Source organism: Dysidea avara, chromosome 4, assembly GCF_963678975.1.
Source record: "Dysidea avara chromosome 4, odDysAvar1.4, whole genome shotgun sequence".
NCBI classification, from domain to species: Eukaryota; Metazoa; Porifera; class Demospongiae; order Dictyoceratida; family Dysideidae; genus Dysidea; species Dysidea avara.
The window spans coordinates 31,234,675-31,249,641 of NC_089275.1; the positions used below are offsets into that span (position 1 = coordinate 31,234,675).

The window sequence follows — 14,967 nt, forward strand, 5'->3', positions numbered from 1 at the left end:
TGCATACAGGTGTATGTGGTATACCTATAGACTTTAGTGCAGGAGTCAATAATGTGCTTATATGGACATTTTTACATAGTTTTTCTCTTAAAATAAATCCTTTGTGTTGTTTATTTCTTATAGCTCCTACTGATCCACGAAATTTAACAGCTACTCCTGGCAGAGCTGGTGTTACAATAATGTGGTTACCACCTACGCAACCCAATGGCAATGTTTCGTATTCTTACACTGTCAATGTTACAGGAACAAATAGTTTGGTAAATAGTAGAGCCACCACCTATGAAAGTGTCACTATTACTGACTTGAACCCATTCACTAACTACACAGTTACAGTAATAGCTGTAACACTTGGAGGTACTAGCAATCCTGTCTCCAATACGTTTGTGACATTGCAGGGAAGTATGTTACAAGTAGTGTAGTTTATGTGCATGCATATCATATAACATTTCATTCCACAAAAATATTAGACCCACCTACAAAGTGTATAGTTTGTATAATATAGTGTCCAACTATATATGTGATACTGTCACATTGTTGTGTGTTACTATCACACTGTTGTTCTCCATGAACCCTGTGCATGTATCTTACTTACTAATGCTACAATTGTTTAGTTCCAGAAGCAGTTACAGACTTTATGGTGGAGACAACAGAGAGGTCTGCATTGTTAGAGGCTAGTCCTCCAGATGTTACCAATGGAATAGTGATCTATTACCTCATCTCATATCAACTGGTTGGATCAGTTAATGTGATGATGATGAACTTTACTACTACTGACATGTCCTTGAATTCCACACTAACATCACTACTACCATTTACCAACTACACATTCTCAGTTAGACCATGTACTATTGCTGGTTGTGGTCCAGCTTCTAACAATTTAACAGCACCAACTCTTCAAGATGGTAAGTTTACTACATAACAAAATTCATTTTGGTTTACTGCCATTTCTTGGCCACTGTAATTTCCATGCAGCCTTTTTCATGCTTAGCTGTTTTGGGTAAGATACCATTTATATTTGTATGTGTATATGCAACTTTGGGCTTGTTTGACTAACTGCCAGGTCTCTGGTGGAGCAAACCACATATGTACCGAAAATATAGCCACACTAGTCAGCCTAAATGGATAATCACTTGGTAGCTATAATATTTTATCTCGATGCTTCCTATGGACTAAAAACCTAGATTGAGGTGTTTTAGTGTTAACTATAAGACTGTCATGAAACAATAAAATTATTTAGGGCAGCTCCAAGGGGGCTTCTGAGGCTTCCAGAAACTGGTGAAGCAAGATTGAGATACCCTAGTAGAGCAGTCATCATAATACAACAATCAAGCATTTATTATAATAATATTTGACAGCCTGCTAACCAGGGCTGCTGAAATCACTCTTAATTCAATTTCAACCTTGCATGAGGGAGTATGCCCCCAAAATCCCCCTAATTTGGCATACTTTGTATACTAGTGTCCCAGTACTGGTATATGACTTTCATTCTACAGTACATAACTTTAAATTATATTGCCATGTAGCTAGGCCCTGACATTAGAAAAATTCTGAATTGAAAAACGAGTGATCAAAGTTACTTGTGCCTTTCATGCTGTTTCTAAATACACGTATACCTTATACCTTACATACACCGTACAAGCACTGTCACTTGTGCTATTTCTTTTGTTTGTGTAGCTCCAGGAATTCCTCGTAATATCACTGTAACTTCTGTCAATGCTACTGCTGTTGACATATCCTGGACAGAACCTGCAATAACCAATGGAATTATTGTAAATTACACAGTAACTATTTTAACCACTGATAACCATTTTGTATTAATGACCTTTCCATTGGACCCAGCTGATTTAACTGTAATGATCATTAGACTTACCCACAATACTAGTTATATGGTCAATATCAGTGCTTGGACTGTCAGACAAGGAGAACCAGGATCACTATCATTTACTACTATACCTTGTAAGTATTATACATATATTTGTATAGAACGTGTACGCTGTATTATGTACAATTTAATTTCTGATTTCAGTACCATCACTACCATTGAATGTGACAGTTACTACTGGTGGAATGTTACGAGCACTTGTTGTAGACTGGGAATCACCCAGTAATCCAGGGGGTATAATAACAACATACATGGTGACCTATAATGACATCACAATTAGTACTAATGGAAATGATACAATATACACTATTATGGGACTGGATCCATTTACTGATTACACTATTAGTGTGACAGCATGTACTGATAATGGTTGTGGTAACCAAACTGATGTTGTGATTGGAACTACAGAAGAGGAAGGTATATACAGTATGTATGTACGTGTATTTGTGTGCTGTGACACTTTCACATCTTACTAAATTTTATTTGTTAAATTAAGGATCATTCTATTGTGTTTTCATTAAGTTTGCTCAATGCTTTTTTCATAATATTCTATTACAGTGGATCCTCAGTTATCCGAACCCCTTGGGACCAGAGGTGGTCCATAAGTCTGAAAAGTCCATATCTCTGAAACTGTGAATAAATAACCTTAAAATAGCATGAAGAAAAATTATGAAAATATCAGTATTTCCAACTACCCTAATAGAACAGTCACTACTCTAATAGATCAGTCATTTTCATGGTTCGGTTAACCGAGAATTCGGATAAGTGGGGTCCGGATAACTGAGATTCCACTGTATGTCAAAAGTATGTCATCTGCTAGATTAAAATGATGCACTTCTAGGGTACAGTGTAGCTATGTTATGAAGAAACATCAAAGATTTTCAAAAGTGATGTGCTAGTAATGAGGGTTTTGTATATTGGGTTCCTTGACTGTGTATATGTGACTCAGTCTGGGAAAAGGAGTCTTATTGCTTATTTAAAATTGTTGAGAAATGCCGATTTTAAGTATTCAGTGTGTTGTAGGTCCCTATACATGTACCAGATTTTCACAAATTTTCCATCAATGAAGCCTTACCTTCCCAGGGGCGTAGCCAGGATTTTTTGAAGGGGGGTTCCAGCACCAGCATTGAGTTACCAAAAGCAGGGCCGCAGCCCCCAGCCGCTGAGAGACTTTCAATACTTTAATGAATCAAAACTAAGCAAATTGCTATATTTTATGCAAAAAGTACATTAATTGTGATGCATATAAGTGCCCTGCGATGAAGGTAGTACTAGATAAAGCCACCTAGTGGAAACAGACAGCATAACACATAGAGACACATAGTAATCTGTAAGTGATAGTTATCTCACTGTGGTACAAGAGCCATGAATCCACTAATACAAATGGAATGACTTACAATCAAAACAATATAACTGTACAAATATGCATAGTATCTGAAAAACTTCATATGGACATGGATATATTTACATACATGTTCTATTAGAGTATACCTGACTGCTCTATTAGAGTATAAGATCTTTTAAACAAATTTTGAAAAGGCCTAGGGCTCATGTTACCTCTGTAAATCCTTCCCTGAGAGATGAATGCAAGCTTTATCAATTGTTGTGCTGTGCCATTACACCATGTTACTCACTCATTTTGTCCTGCCACACTAAATGGTGTGTTAGGATCCTGCTTGCAGAAGTCAAAATTTTACAGGGGGTTCCTGAACCCCCCAGAACCCCCTCCCTACACCCCTGCTTCCAGAGCACCCACTGTACAAGTAGCCAACAGCTAGGTTTCCCACCCTTTTTGATAGTTTTAAAACCAACGTTGACTGTATCAGGTGGTGGGGGCCAGAGAAAGGCAAGGGGCTATTTAAAATTTTAAGAGGAAGACATGGATGAGTTAGGCCAAGTTATGGGCCATTCAGGTATCAAAACTGGCTAAAATGAAAGGATGCTAAATTTACAACGCAGGTCTTTTGGAGTTGTACAGCCACATACAACTATCCCCAGGTTGGTCAGAGCTCCATTACGGCCCCAGATTGCTTATATGGATTGCCATTAAGTTTGAGAAAAGCAGCCAGCAAAAGCATACTACTCATGTCTAGCTGATTTTGATTATGTAATTTGTTAGTTTATTCATCTAGCTTTGTGTTCTTGGTGAAAATTCAAATCTGCTCTCATGGGCGATAAGACCAGTTTTCCCAGACTCAGTCACATATATCGATGTTTTTAAAATCATTTGAAATAGGAAGCATGTGTGCCCTCAGGAGTGTTAATTGTACGTTGGATATTGTTTAAATTCCTATAAATTAAGGCTTGCAAATTATTGGGAACTATTTTGAAAATTTAGTAAATTGATATCTACCTGTATCTGTTGCTTGTTTATACATAGCTCCTACCTCTCCTCAAAACATCACGAGTACAGCAGTGAATTCTTCTACAGTAGAGGTCACCTGGAATCCACCCAGTATCACTAATGGGATCCTACGCTATTACACTGTAGTGTATGGTAGTAGTGATGACATGGAGATGATGGAAGTGAACTCTAGTGATGTGACTGTGTTGGTGTCAGGACTGGATCACTTCACTAATTACACATTTTATGTGTTAGCAGTTACCATAGCACCAAGTGAACCTAGTGATAATGTTACTGTGTTAACTGATGAGTCAGGTGAGAAAGCATAGTATGTTAAGTACAAATGAGAGTATATACAACAAGCCTGTTCAGTCATTTGTACAGTGCATGTATTTCATATAATTGTAGGACCAAAGTCCATGTCACTGTTATAGGACTCCAGATTGTTTGATAATATGTAATTGCCAAATTAGATGACTATCAACACAGATAGATGGACAAGCATTAAATGTGTGTGCTGAATTAGAATACATAATGTAGCTCTGTAAGTAAATCAAACAGCCTTCATGCACATTGGAGTTAACTTTGAACTGATGTGTCATACAGCCATTCAGATATACGTAATGGTTACAGTAATTACTCCATGTACTGAAGTTTAGAAAATGTACTTATTGTTTTCAATATTTAGTTCCAACTGCTCCAGTAAATATTGAGATTTACAATGTTACCTCTACCTCTGTCACTATTGCCTGGCAACCACCAATAACGCCCAATGGTATTGTGAGATCATACCGTATTGAGTTCACTACTGGAGGTGTGGCTGATAGTACCTACACTGTCAACACTTCAATTATCATTACCATGTTGGAGAAATTCACTACTTATCAGATTCAAGTGTTTGCCACTACTGTTGCTGAGGGTGATGGTAGTGTATTTGTTAGTGTAACAACTGATGAAGATAGTAAGTTAATATAATTATCAAGATAAACTTTGCTATCACTAATATTTAAACTAAGTCTAAACTGCTCCTGGGGAGCATATTTTGGTTTATCTATTAAACCATTGACTTTAGTTAGGAGCTAAACTACATTATCAAGACTCATGGTAATGGGTCACACGGCTAAGAAAGTAAAAAGCACACACCTCAAATGAATGAACACAAGACACTACTATGAGTTACGTATTTACATACAGCAACAGTTTTACAATCCCCACCACAATTCACATGATGTGTACCATTTTAACACCCGAGCTGATGGATGCACAACAAACTTTCAACTTGATATATATCACTCACAAACAATACTTGTATCCATACTAAGTCACTAACCTATTATGAGGCAAATCAGTGCAGAGCAAGCTAGGATTCTGCTGTGCACACTCAGTTAGTTAGCCGTCGTTTTCTTTGCTGGATTTAGAGTATGATTACAGCCCTACTTCTTTGCTTCTCCTCCTGTCACAATCGACACATTACCATAATTATTGTTTTATTTATATTGATGGACACTAATATAAGTGGTACCAGCAATTTTGGCAGATTTTCGTTGAAGTCTGCAATTCGAAATCCTACCACAAATGATTGTTATCAATGAGAGTACCTGGACATGATTGGAACCATCATATAAATACACTGTAAAAGTTCCAAGAAAATATGGCAATCATACAGGTAAACTCTTCTCAACATGAATACTCTAATAGAGCAGTTAATTACTCAAATGTGTTCACAGGCTTTTGTAGTTACATATGCAGATGTTTGTCAGTTGGTTACCTACATAGCCACACAAGTTGTATCTCACAAGAACAGAATCTGGATCATGTAATCATAATACACCAATGCAAAATTATGCAAAAACAGATAAAAAAAGAAAGGAAACAAGAGCGGTCATTTACACCTGCAGCTATATTTGTTGATGTTTAGTCCTACTTCAGTAATGTGTGTATGACTAAAGTATGAATTAATGTTTAGTTACGCTACCACTCACCTATTTACGTGCTCTGTTCCTCGGATCTTCATTCTTCACCTCCAGCAATCCATTGATTGAGGAGGGGGTTTGGTAAGTGCCAGGGGGCCTCATCTGCCATGGTATATGGCCTAGCAAGGTTATGGAATTCCAGTGGGGCCAAAGTAGGAAGTACTTTTGGTTTATTGATGCTTGGGTAATGAAAGAGTTTAGAGCAGAGAAGCGCCTTTGTCCTAAACTCTTTACAATAGAGGCAAACGGGAGAACCTAGTGGATAAGGCAGATATCCTAAGTGAGGCCCCCTGGCTGTCTCAGACTCCTCTAAGGAGAATGGACGAACTGCTTATAGCAGCAGTAGGTGATGTGTTGACCTGCGGGTCACCACTAATTTGTGTCACGTGGCTTTAGCCAGATTGTGACAGCATCAACACCTGTGCGCAGGTGCCAGATTGTGATGACAGCATCAACACCTGTGTGCAGGTGCCAGATTGTGATGACAGCATCAAACACCTGTGCGCAGGTGCCAGATTGTGATGACAGCATCAACACCTATGTGTAGGTGCCAGATTGTGATGACAGCATCAACACCTGTGCACAGGTGGTACAATGGTCAGGACGTGACGGTTTCTTTCAGAGTTGTCAATATCCACTGTTGAGAGTGGCACTGTGTGAAATAGCATTGACACGTGATGGTAGCACTGAGGTCTCTCTATGGTGGTTAGCTGGTTGGTACTCTATAGCTGGGAAATGTTTGATAGTGCTCATGACAGAGAGTGTCTTCTTGTGGATGGGAGAGTGTCTCCTAATACTGATCTGGATGGGAAAGCGTCTTCAGCTAGCAATCTGGTTGGGAGTGCATCTCTAGTTAGCAATTTGAATGAGAGGGCTTCTCCTAATACTGATCTGGATGGGAGAGCATCTTCAGCTAGTGATCTGGTTGGGAAAGCGTCTCCTGGTAGTGATCTGGATGGGAGAGCGTCTCCGGCTAGCAATCTGGTTGGGAGAGCATCTCTAGTTGGCAGTTTGAATGGGAGAGTGTCTCCTAATAATGATCTGGATGGGAGAGCATCTTCAGCTAGTAATCTGGTTGGGAGAGCGTCTCCTGATACTGATCTGGATGGGAGAGGCAAGCAGCTGTTAGCAACCCAATTTCCTGATGGCACTCTGAACTGGAGGGGCTTGTCTGTGACTGCAGGCAGGATGAAAGAGCATCTCTCCTGACAAAGATTTGAACTGCGAGCATCCCTCAATAGCAATCTCTACTTGTGGTAGCAGCTGGCACGGTGAAGGAATCCAGGCTGGCACAGTGAAGGAATCCAGTCAAACCTACAGCTGAAGAACTCGCAACAAAATGCATACGATAGTACAGTCTTTCATGTAAATGTTTTGGAGTACAACAACAACAACAACAACAACATTATGTGTCTACTTAGCTTGCTCCACTGCTTATCAGGGCTGAGCGATACTACTGTTTTAGCGATATATCGCGATGTTTTGAAAGTATCGATATCGTGGTATTTTGTTATTAACTATCGTGATACCATGCCTGTACATTACTGTCATTAAAAATCCATTTGTTATGCAGTACTAGGCTAAGAATTCTTGTAAATGATAAAGTCCACCCATCTGGTTTCCCCTGCAGAGAGGTGTGAACACCATAACAACCTCAAAGCATGTGTTACAATAACTGTTACTGTAAACAAGGATGATAGTGGCTAGTTTGTTATCACCTATAAGGACTTCCTGCAGGAATGCTGAGCAATAAGCTATGTAGCACCAGCTATGATGGACTTATTTGTAAGTATCGTGAACTATTCAGTATCGTGAATAGTGGCTTTAGTATCGATCGTGCTACTAAAATGGCAGTATCGCTCAGCCCTACTGCTTACACTACATATGTACAGGTATGTAAGTACCACTATTGACAATGGGATACTGACTAGAATTTTTAACTGCCAGCATACCATGCCAATTAACATAGAGTACCTGTGTGTAGTGAAGTTTGTGAACTGTTCAGTGGGTAGGGACAGGGTGGGAAGATTTGTTACAACAGATATGAATTACTGCCAACGTGTTCTGCTCACTTTATTGCGCATGCATTGTTCTTATTAGAGCCCACTGTTGCATGCTAATATTTTGGGTACTTGCGCAGCCTACGCTTCACAACATTAACTGTGTTTAATAACTTAAACTTTATTTAATGTTTAGTTACGCTACCACTCACCTATTTACGTGCTCTGTTCCTCGGATCTTCATTCTTCACCTCCAGCAATCCATTGATTGAGGAGGGGGTTTGGTAAGTGCCAGGGGGCCTCATCTGCCATGGTATATGGCCTAGGCAAGGTTATGTAATTCCAGCGGGGCCAAAGTAGGAAGTACTTTTGGTTTATTGATGCTTGGGTAATGAAAGAGTTTAGAGCAGAGAAGCGTCTCTTGTCTAAACTCTTTACAATAGAGGCCATAGGTAGGTCATGATATGTATTATGTATATCGTGATCTACCCCCCCCCCCCCCAAGCATCAAGGTTATTTATTTAGACCATGCAATGTGCAGAAATGATGATGGTGGCAACATCTAGTAATATGCAAGATAAGCTATGCTTGCAGCATACAGAAGATGATGATGATGTGCAAGCTGAGCAACGGTGACATACAAAACAAGCAGTGGCAGTGACATACGTTGGTATACGGACAAGCAATGGTGACGACATACATATCAAGCAAGTGTGACAACATAAACATTAGGAAGACATAACGTACACGCAAACTAACATGCAACTAACAACCCGATGGTGTGCCCCGTACCAATTGCCTGGCAAAGTTGTGGAACAGATCCTAACCATAGAACTACAGATATATGATGAAGACACTGTATTGTGTACACATTAGAGCAAGCACTGTGTTTTGAAACAATTCCTGTTGAAGATGTATAGGTTGAAGTTTCCTTTAATGACAATAAATGGACTTTTCTTTGGGACTATTATAAGACTCAAGGGGTATAGTGTGTAAGAAGCTGGCACAACACCGTGAAACTACTATGCAAAACTCTAACATGTACTTGGCTGCTTTTCAACATACAGTTTATGATAACCATGTGTTTGTGTTGTTGTTTTTACAAAGCAACTCTTATTATTTCACATTTTACTGGGGGTGTACCAATAGAGAAATTTCTGAACCGATCCAATATAAAGCGATATACTGAGTCAGAACACCGATACTGACCCAATATAATAAAGTGCAGCTATACATTTAGATTAGAGGAAACTGAGAAACTTTAACTTGCCATAAGATACACTTAGTAAGTAGTTCCAAGTCCTAACAATCACTGCCAATGGTTGATTGCCTGTGGTGGTGTGGCCTCAATTAACAGCCCAGACCGTGAGGCACCCACAAGTTTATTTTTTTATTATTATTATTTAGTGCGTGCTCCCACCAAGATAAGTCCAAATCACTCCGTATTTTTAATGGCTTGTAGAGATGGCTGGTTGTTTCAAGCTGTGTTTCTAGTTTATTCATCCCATGGTTACTTTTTTTTTTTTTAATTTTTTTTTTTATAGCTCTCCACTATGATCATTTTTGTATGGTTATAACAAAGAATGTTTGCTATACGCGTATTTCTATGGCTTCTCATAGCATAGCACTTCTTTTCAAGGATAAAACTACTGTTTCCCCAGCTTTGTTTGCTATATAACAGAGGGTATAATGCAGCTTTACCATGGCAAAGACTATTTCGGTATATTATATCAATTTTGGCGGCTATATTGAGACCAACCGATATTGGCAAAAGACAAAATCGCCATATTGGCCACTGATACGATGTACCGGTACATCCCCACTGATTGTATGCAAATATATACAGTGTGTGTGGGGACAGTGTGCAAGATTATACTAGTACACCAATTGGTGTTATACTGTTGCTTACCCGATGCAGCATCTTGTTTGAGGCCGTTTCGCAATAGTCGTGGTGTTTGTCCTCGAAGATTCTGATTGATGCCCACCACGTGATTTCCCTGCATTTTTGTTGATTAGGTGGCGTCCGACGAACTGGTTATGGTATGAGGTGGAGCTGTAGTTACTGTTGGTATTGAGTCCAGCGGCGTTGGAGTTGTCCGAGGCGACCGTGACACCGTGTGTGGGCCAAGGTAAGCAACTTGTGGAAACGACCCTGAAGGTGGCTACTAGCATTGTAGTATCGCATCTTGTCGCGTCGTCATCCTGTCCGGAATACTTGTTCCTTTAGGCGGCCCTTCCTCCGGCGTGACAAAGCTCTTCGCTTGCTCAATCCAGCAGTCGACCTTCCGAAGGACGACGACCCTCCCTTTCCTCAGCCGGCGATAACTACGAGTATTCATCTTGAAGATTAAAAGCCACTGTAACTGGCAAGATTTGTTACAACAGGTATGAATTACTGCCAACGTGTTCTGCTCACTTTATTGCGCATGCATTGTTCTTATTAGAGCCCACTGTTGCATGCTAATATTTTGGGTACTTGCGCAGCCTACGCTTCACAACATTAACTGTGTTTAATAACTTAAACTTTATTTAAATGTCCACTAACATAGCTGCAGGTGCAGATGGTCTCTCTTTTTCATGCTTGATTCCTACTCAGATATGAAATTTCAAATTTTTCCTTGTCAAATGTGCCCATATGGGTAATTTTCTAAAATTTGGTCACATATATAGGTGCAGTATCATATCGTAATACTCATTTACTGTGTCAATATATTGCCATATCAATGGTCCTTACTATGCAGTTCTACCATACTGTATGATATAAGTAATTTAGAGGGAGGAAATAAAACCTGTAATGTAAATTGTTCTTCATTAAATGTTTGTACTATACAGTGATGAATATGCCTTTACTGCATGTATTTACATGATGTAGAAACTTTAATGATACAGTAGTAGTCATAATTTATTTACAAGCAATGTTAGTCTCAGATGACAAGTAAGTATACTTTGTCCGGAATACAGTTAACTTCAAAACACATACTGTAGTGGTTGGCAAGATAATCATCTGATTTCAAAGGAATGAACACACTGTGCTATTAAAATACAGTTCCATACCAAAACATATACATAATATTTGTGCAGTATGTTTGAATATGAATATAGTATATTGTAGTAATAGTGTGGTACTTGTTACTATAGCACCTGGAGCTCCTGATGGCCTATTTGTAAATGGAATAAATTCCACAGCAATAGTTGTCAGTTGGTCTGAACCAGATGTAACCAATGGAATTATCACATCATATGAAATCCTCTACTCTGTTGGTAACATACTTGATACAGATGCTATTAGTATACCAGTTGATGTGACCACAAGCACTTCTTATCAAGTTATTATTGGAGGACTAGATCCCTTCACAATGTATAGTGTGGCTGTAAGGGCATATACTAGAATTGGAATGGGAAATTTGACAGATACTGTCAGTATATTTACAGATCCATTCAGTAAGGACATAACATTATAGAATTTCAACACATACGTATATTATATGCATTAAGCACAATGTCTGCAATTTTATTTGCTAAAACTTTGGGACAGGAGTAAGAGACCTGTTATTCATTTAGTAAAGGTAGTATAAAACTACAGAATTACTGTATATCTAGCAATACTATAACAAGTGCACAACCTTCCAAAGAAAAGTGAGTATGAAAAAGATGTGAGAGGCAAGAAATGGCTGATAGTATGATGTAAATTAACGTCTTACTCATACTAGTCTACTTTTCAAAGGCTGCACCTTGTTCACAGCTTGGCTGTTTTAAATTAGATACAGTATTATCTCTTTTTGTATTTGCATATTATACAAGCACCAAAGTCAGCCTGAGGTAAGCTTTAGTATTTCTACAGGTAAACAGAAGAACTAGATTTTAATAAAACTTTTGTACTATTTTATAGCTAAGGACGCATTGATTTTGCCAGCAAATTTTTTGGCATAATAGGTGGGTAAAAGCAATGAGCAAAATGCTGGCATAATAGGCACAATTTTTTGTGAAGTGGACATAAAAATTACACAAAAGATTGAGATACTCTAATAGACCAGTCAGACATGATCAAGACACACGGTAGTGTGTCATACAGCCAAGAAAACCGTCGACCACACCGTGAGTATATTTACAGGAAGAAAGAAAACAGCTTTTTCATGTGTGCATACCTCCATGGCCCCTTCTCCAAAGCACACCATTTTTGCATTATAGCTGTCCCCCAAGTAGGGTACGCCACACAGCAATTTTGATTAAATTCGCAATAGCCATTTGCGAGATATGAGTGTTCCAAATTTCGTTTTAATTTCTTCATTTTTTTCTTCTTACGCCGTACTAGGGCTTCAATTTCTTTTCACACACTTAGCAAAAATTACTATAAAATGCAAATTTGTAACTCAATTGCCACGATCTTTGGCACAAATGAAGAGCGTGTAACGACGGATTCACGTACTAAGTTTGTTGTGAATCTGAGTAATATTCAAGGAGTAATGAGCGTTTATTCACGTAAAAAAGTTCTGTCACGGCTTCAGGGTAAACCAAGTATAGAAATAACTTGAAAATTGGTGTATAGATAGGCTGGTCATTGTAGCAGTGCCTTTTGATAGTTTGAATAGCAATAGAGTTACAGCGGCAAAGTTATAAAGCAAAACTAAGCATGTGTAAAATCGCAGGATCGAAATAATTTAATAGAACAGTCACCCCGGGGTATAAAAGGTGTGCAAAAAATGTCAAAAAAAAACTTACCAGAGTTCGAACCAGGGACCTCCATACCTAACACCTGCATCCTTAACCACTGAACCACTGCTACCTTGGCTGATCACCTAACTTAATTTCTGCTTTATAAATGAAATTTCTAATTGAAATCTGCTCATAATCAAACGTTTGTAATTTCATAGATCTACCAATAGAAGTACTAGATTGTTCTAGAACATTCTATGTACGTTCTATTAGAAATCCTCAAAAAAATGTGCACTCTATTAGAGTATTACAATAATATTATCAAATATTGAATTAAATCATGCAATAAAATACATTTATAAGTCTGTCTTCAATAATCATCATTGTATAAGAAGAAATGTGAGTGAAAACAAACTTCAAAGTCAGCCATAGGCTGGTTTTGGGGCCTTATAAAGTACAAAAAGGAGTGAAATCCACACAAAAACAGCCAAGCTGTGAAAACATGGTGCGGCCTTAAAAAGCCTGGGTGAAAAAAGTTGTGAAATCAAAGGTGGCGGCCAAGAAATGGCTGCAATGATGTTAATGCTAAAAAAATTAATAATGGCTTTGTGCATTGTTAAAATTTATTAGCATTAACATCATTGCAGCCATTTCTTGGCCGCCACCTTTGATTTCACAACTTTTTTCACCCAGACTTTTTAAGGCCGCACCATTTTTTAACAGCTTGGCTGTTTTTGTGTGGATAAAATATCAACAATGCATAACTAATTGCTATGGGAAGAACAAGTGGAAATAGAGATACCCTAATAGAGTAGTCAGACGTGTTAAGCAATATTAGCTAGCTTCTTGCTATACATTTTATGAACAAGTACAGATCGAGATACTCTAATAGAACAGTCTCTGTAAGGTGGAATTGTAGCTTTGCACTTGAAAATGATCAACTAACAAAGATTAATGCTGAGCAAAATTTATAATTCTTGAGCAAAATATGGAGCATAATAGGTGAAAAATAAAAGAATTGCTGGAAAGAAAAATAGGTGGAAAAAAAGCAAAATACTTGTCGCTATTTATAGCTTCTTATTTTGTTCAATGTTGTGTGTATGACTCTTTATTAAGGTATCCCAAAATGCACTTTTTACACACTTGCATGACAGGTTTTTATTATACCTCATTGGCATTAAGAGATTTCCATTACAGTTAGTGCTTTTATATATAGTTTATTGACATGTGCAGAAACATTAACCGGTTTGCATGAGCAGTTTAGGTGGTAGGCATGGCAATAAATTGCACTATCACACCAACCTCTCTATTTGAGTATCTTGACGTCTGACATGTATGCTATAACATATTTTATTTAACTGTTTTTTTTTGTAATACTGTAATAGAGTGCACATGTTATTCTGAGGCTTATAATATAATGCATATAGAATGTTCTAGACAATATGGAGTTCCATTGATGGATCTATAATATTATATATACATAGAACTTTACCTCTCTGATATAGCTAGTAAATTAATACTTTCATAAATTAAGTGAGGTGAGCAACTGACAACAATTTCTGAGTAGTAAAGGTAGGCATGGAAGTCCATGGTTTGAACTCTGGACAATTTTAACCGTTTTTCTGCACATTAAAAATAATAAAAAAATTGGTGACTGTTTTATCAAACTATCTCAATCATGCTTGTTTTACATGATTAGGTTTTGCTTTATATCTCCTTAGCTAATAGTCTTCAGTACTTACAAAAAGTTTGTTCTATGATTGTCATCCTATTTGTAGACCAATTTTTAACTATTTCTGCAAGTACATGTAGTTTATCCTGCAGGCACAACTAAACATTGCACATTTAAATTTTGAAAATTGATCATATTATACATAAATTAGGTGTTTTTTATACCCCACTAATTCGAGGAGAATCCAATGAAACTTGTGCAAATTATTGTAAGGGTTGCAAAATAAAAATCAGCAGAAGAGTAAGAAATATGCAGTATGAAGACTGTAAGATGAAGGAAAATTATTTTAAAGTTGGCTAGGCTAATTTAGCTTAAATTTTGTGTGGAAGATGTTTCACCCTGAGGAAATTTCCGCAGTAAAACTGGGTTATTTTTGTGTAGTC

General features: G+C 37.9%; 1 protein-coding gene across 1 annotated transcript in view; it reads left to right on the top strand.

Annotated features, from left to right (window-relative positions):
* Positions 1 to 14,967, top strand: part of LOC136253753 (usherin-like) — an 88,294-nt gene that overhangs the window by 20,001 nt on the left and 53,326 nt on the right. The window contains exons 15-21 of the mRNA XM_066046412.1: positions 124 to 399; positions 612 to 902; positions 1,675 to 1,956; positions 2,027 to 2,299; positions 4,263 to 4,541; positions 4,915 to 5,187; positions 11,338 to 11,640. Of these exons, the coding sequence (XP_065902484.1) occupies positions 124 to 399; positions 612 to 902; positions 1,675 to 1,956; positions 2,027 to 2,299; positions 4,263 to 4,541; positions 4,915 to 5,187; positions 11,338 to 11,640 (1,977 nt within the window). The remainder of the gene's footprint in view (positions 1 to 123; positions 400 to 611; positions 903 to 1,674; positions 1,957 to 2,026; positions 2,300 to 4,262; positions 4,542 to 4,914; positions 5,188 to 11,337; positions 11,641 to 14,967) is intronic.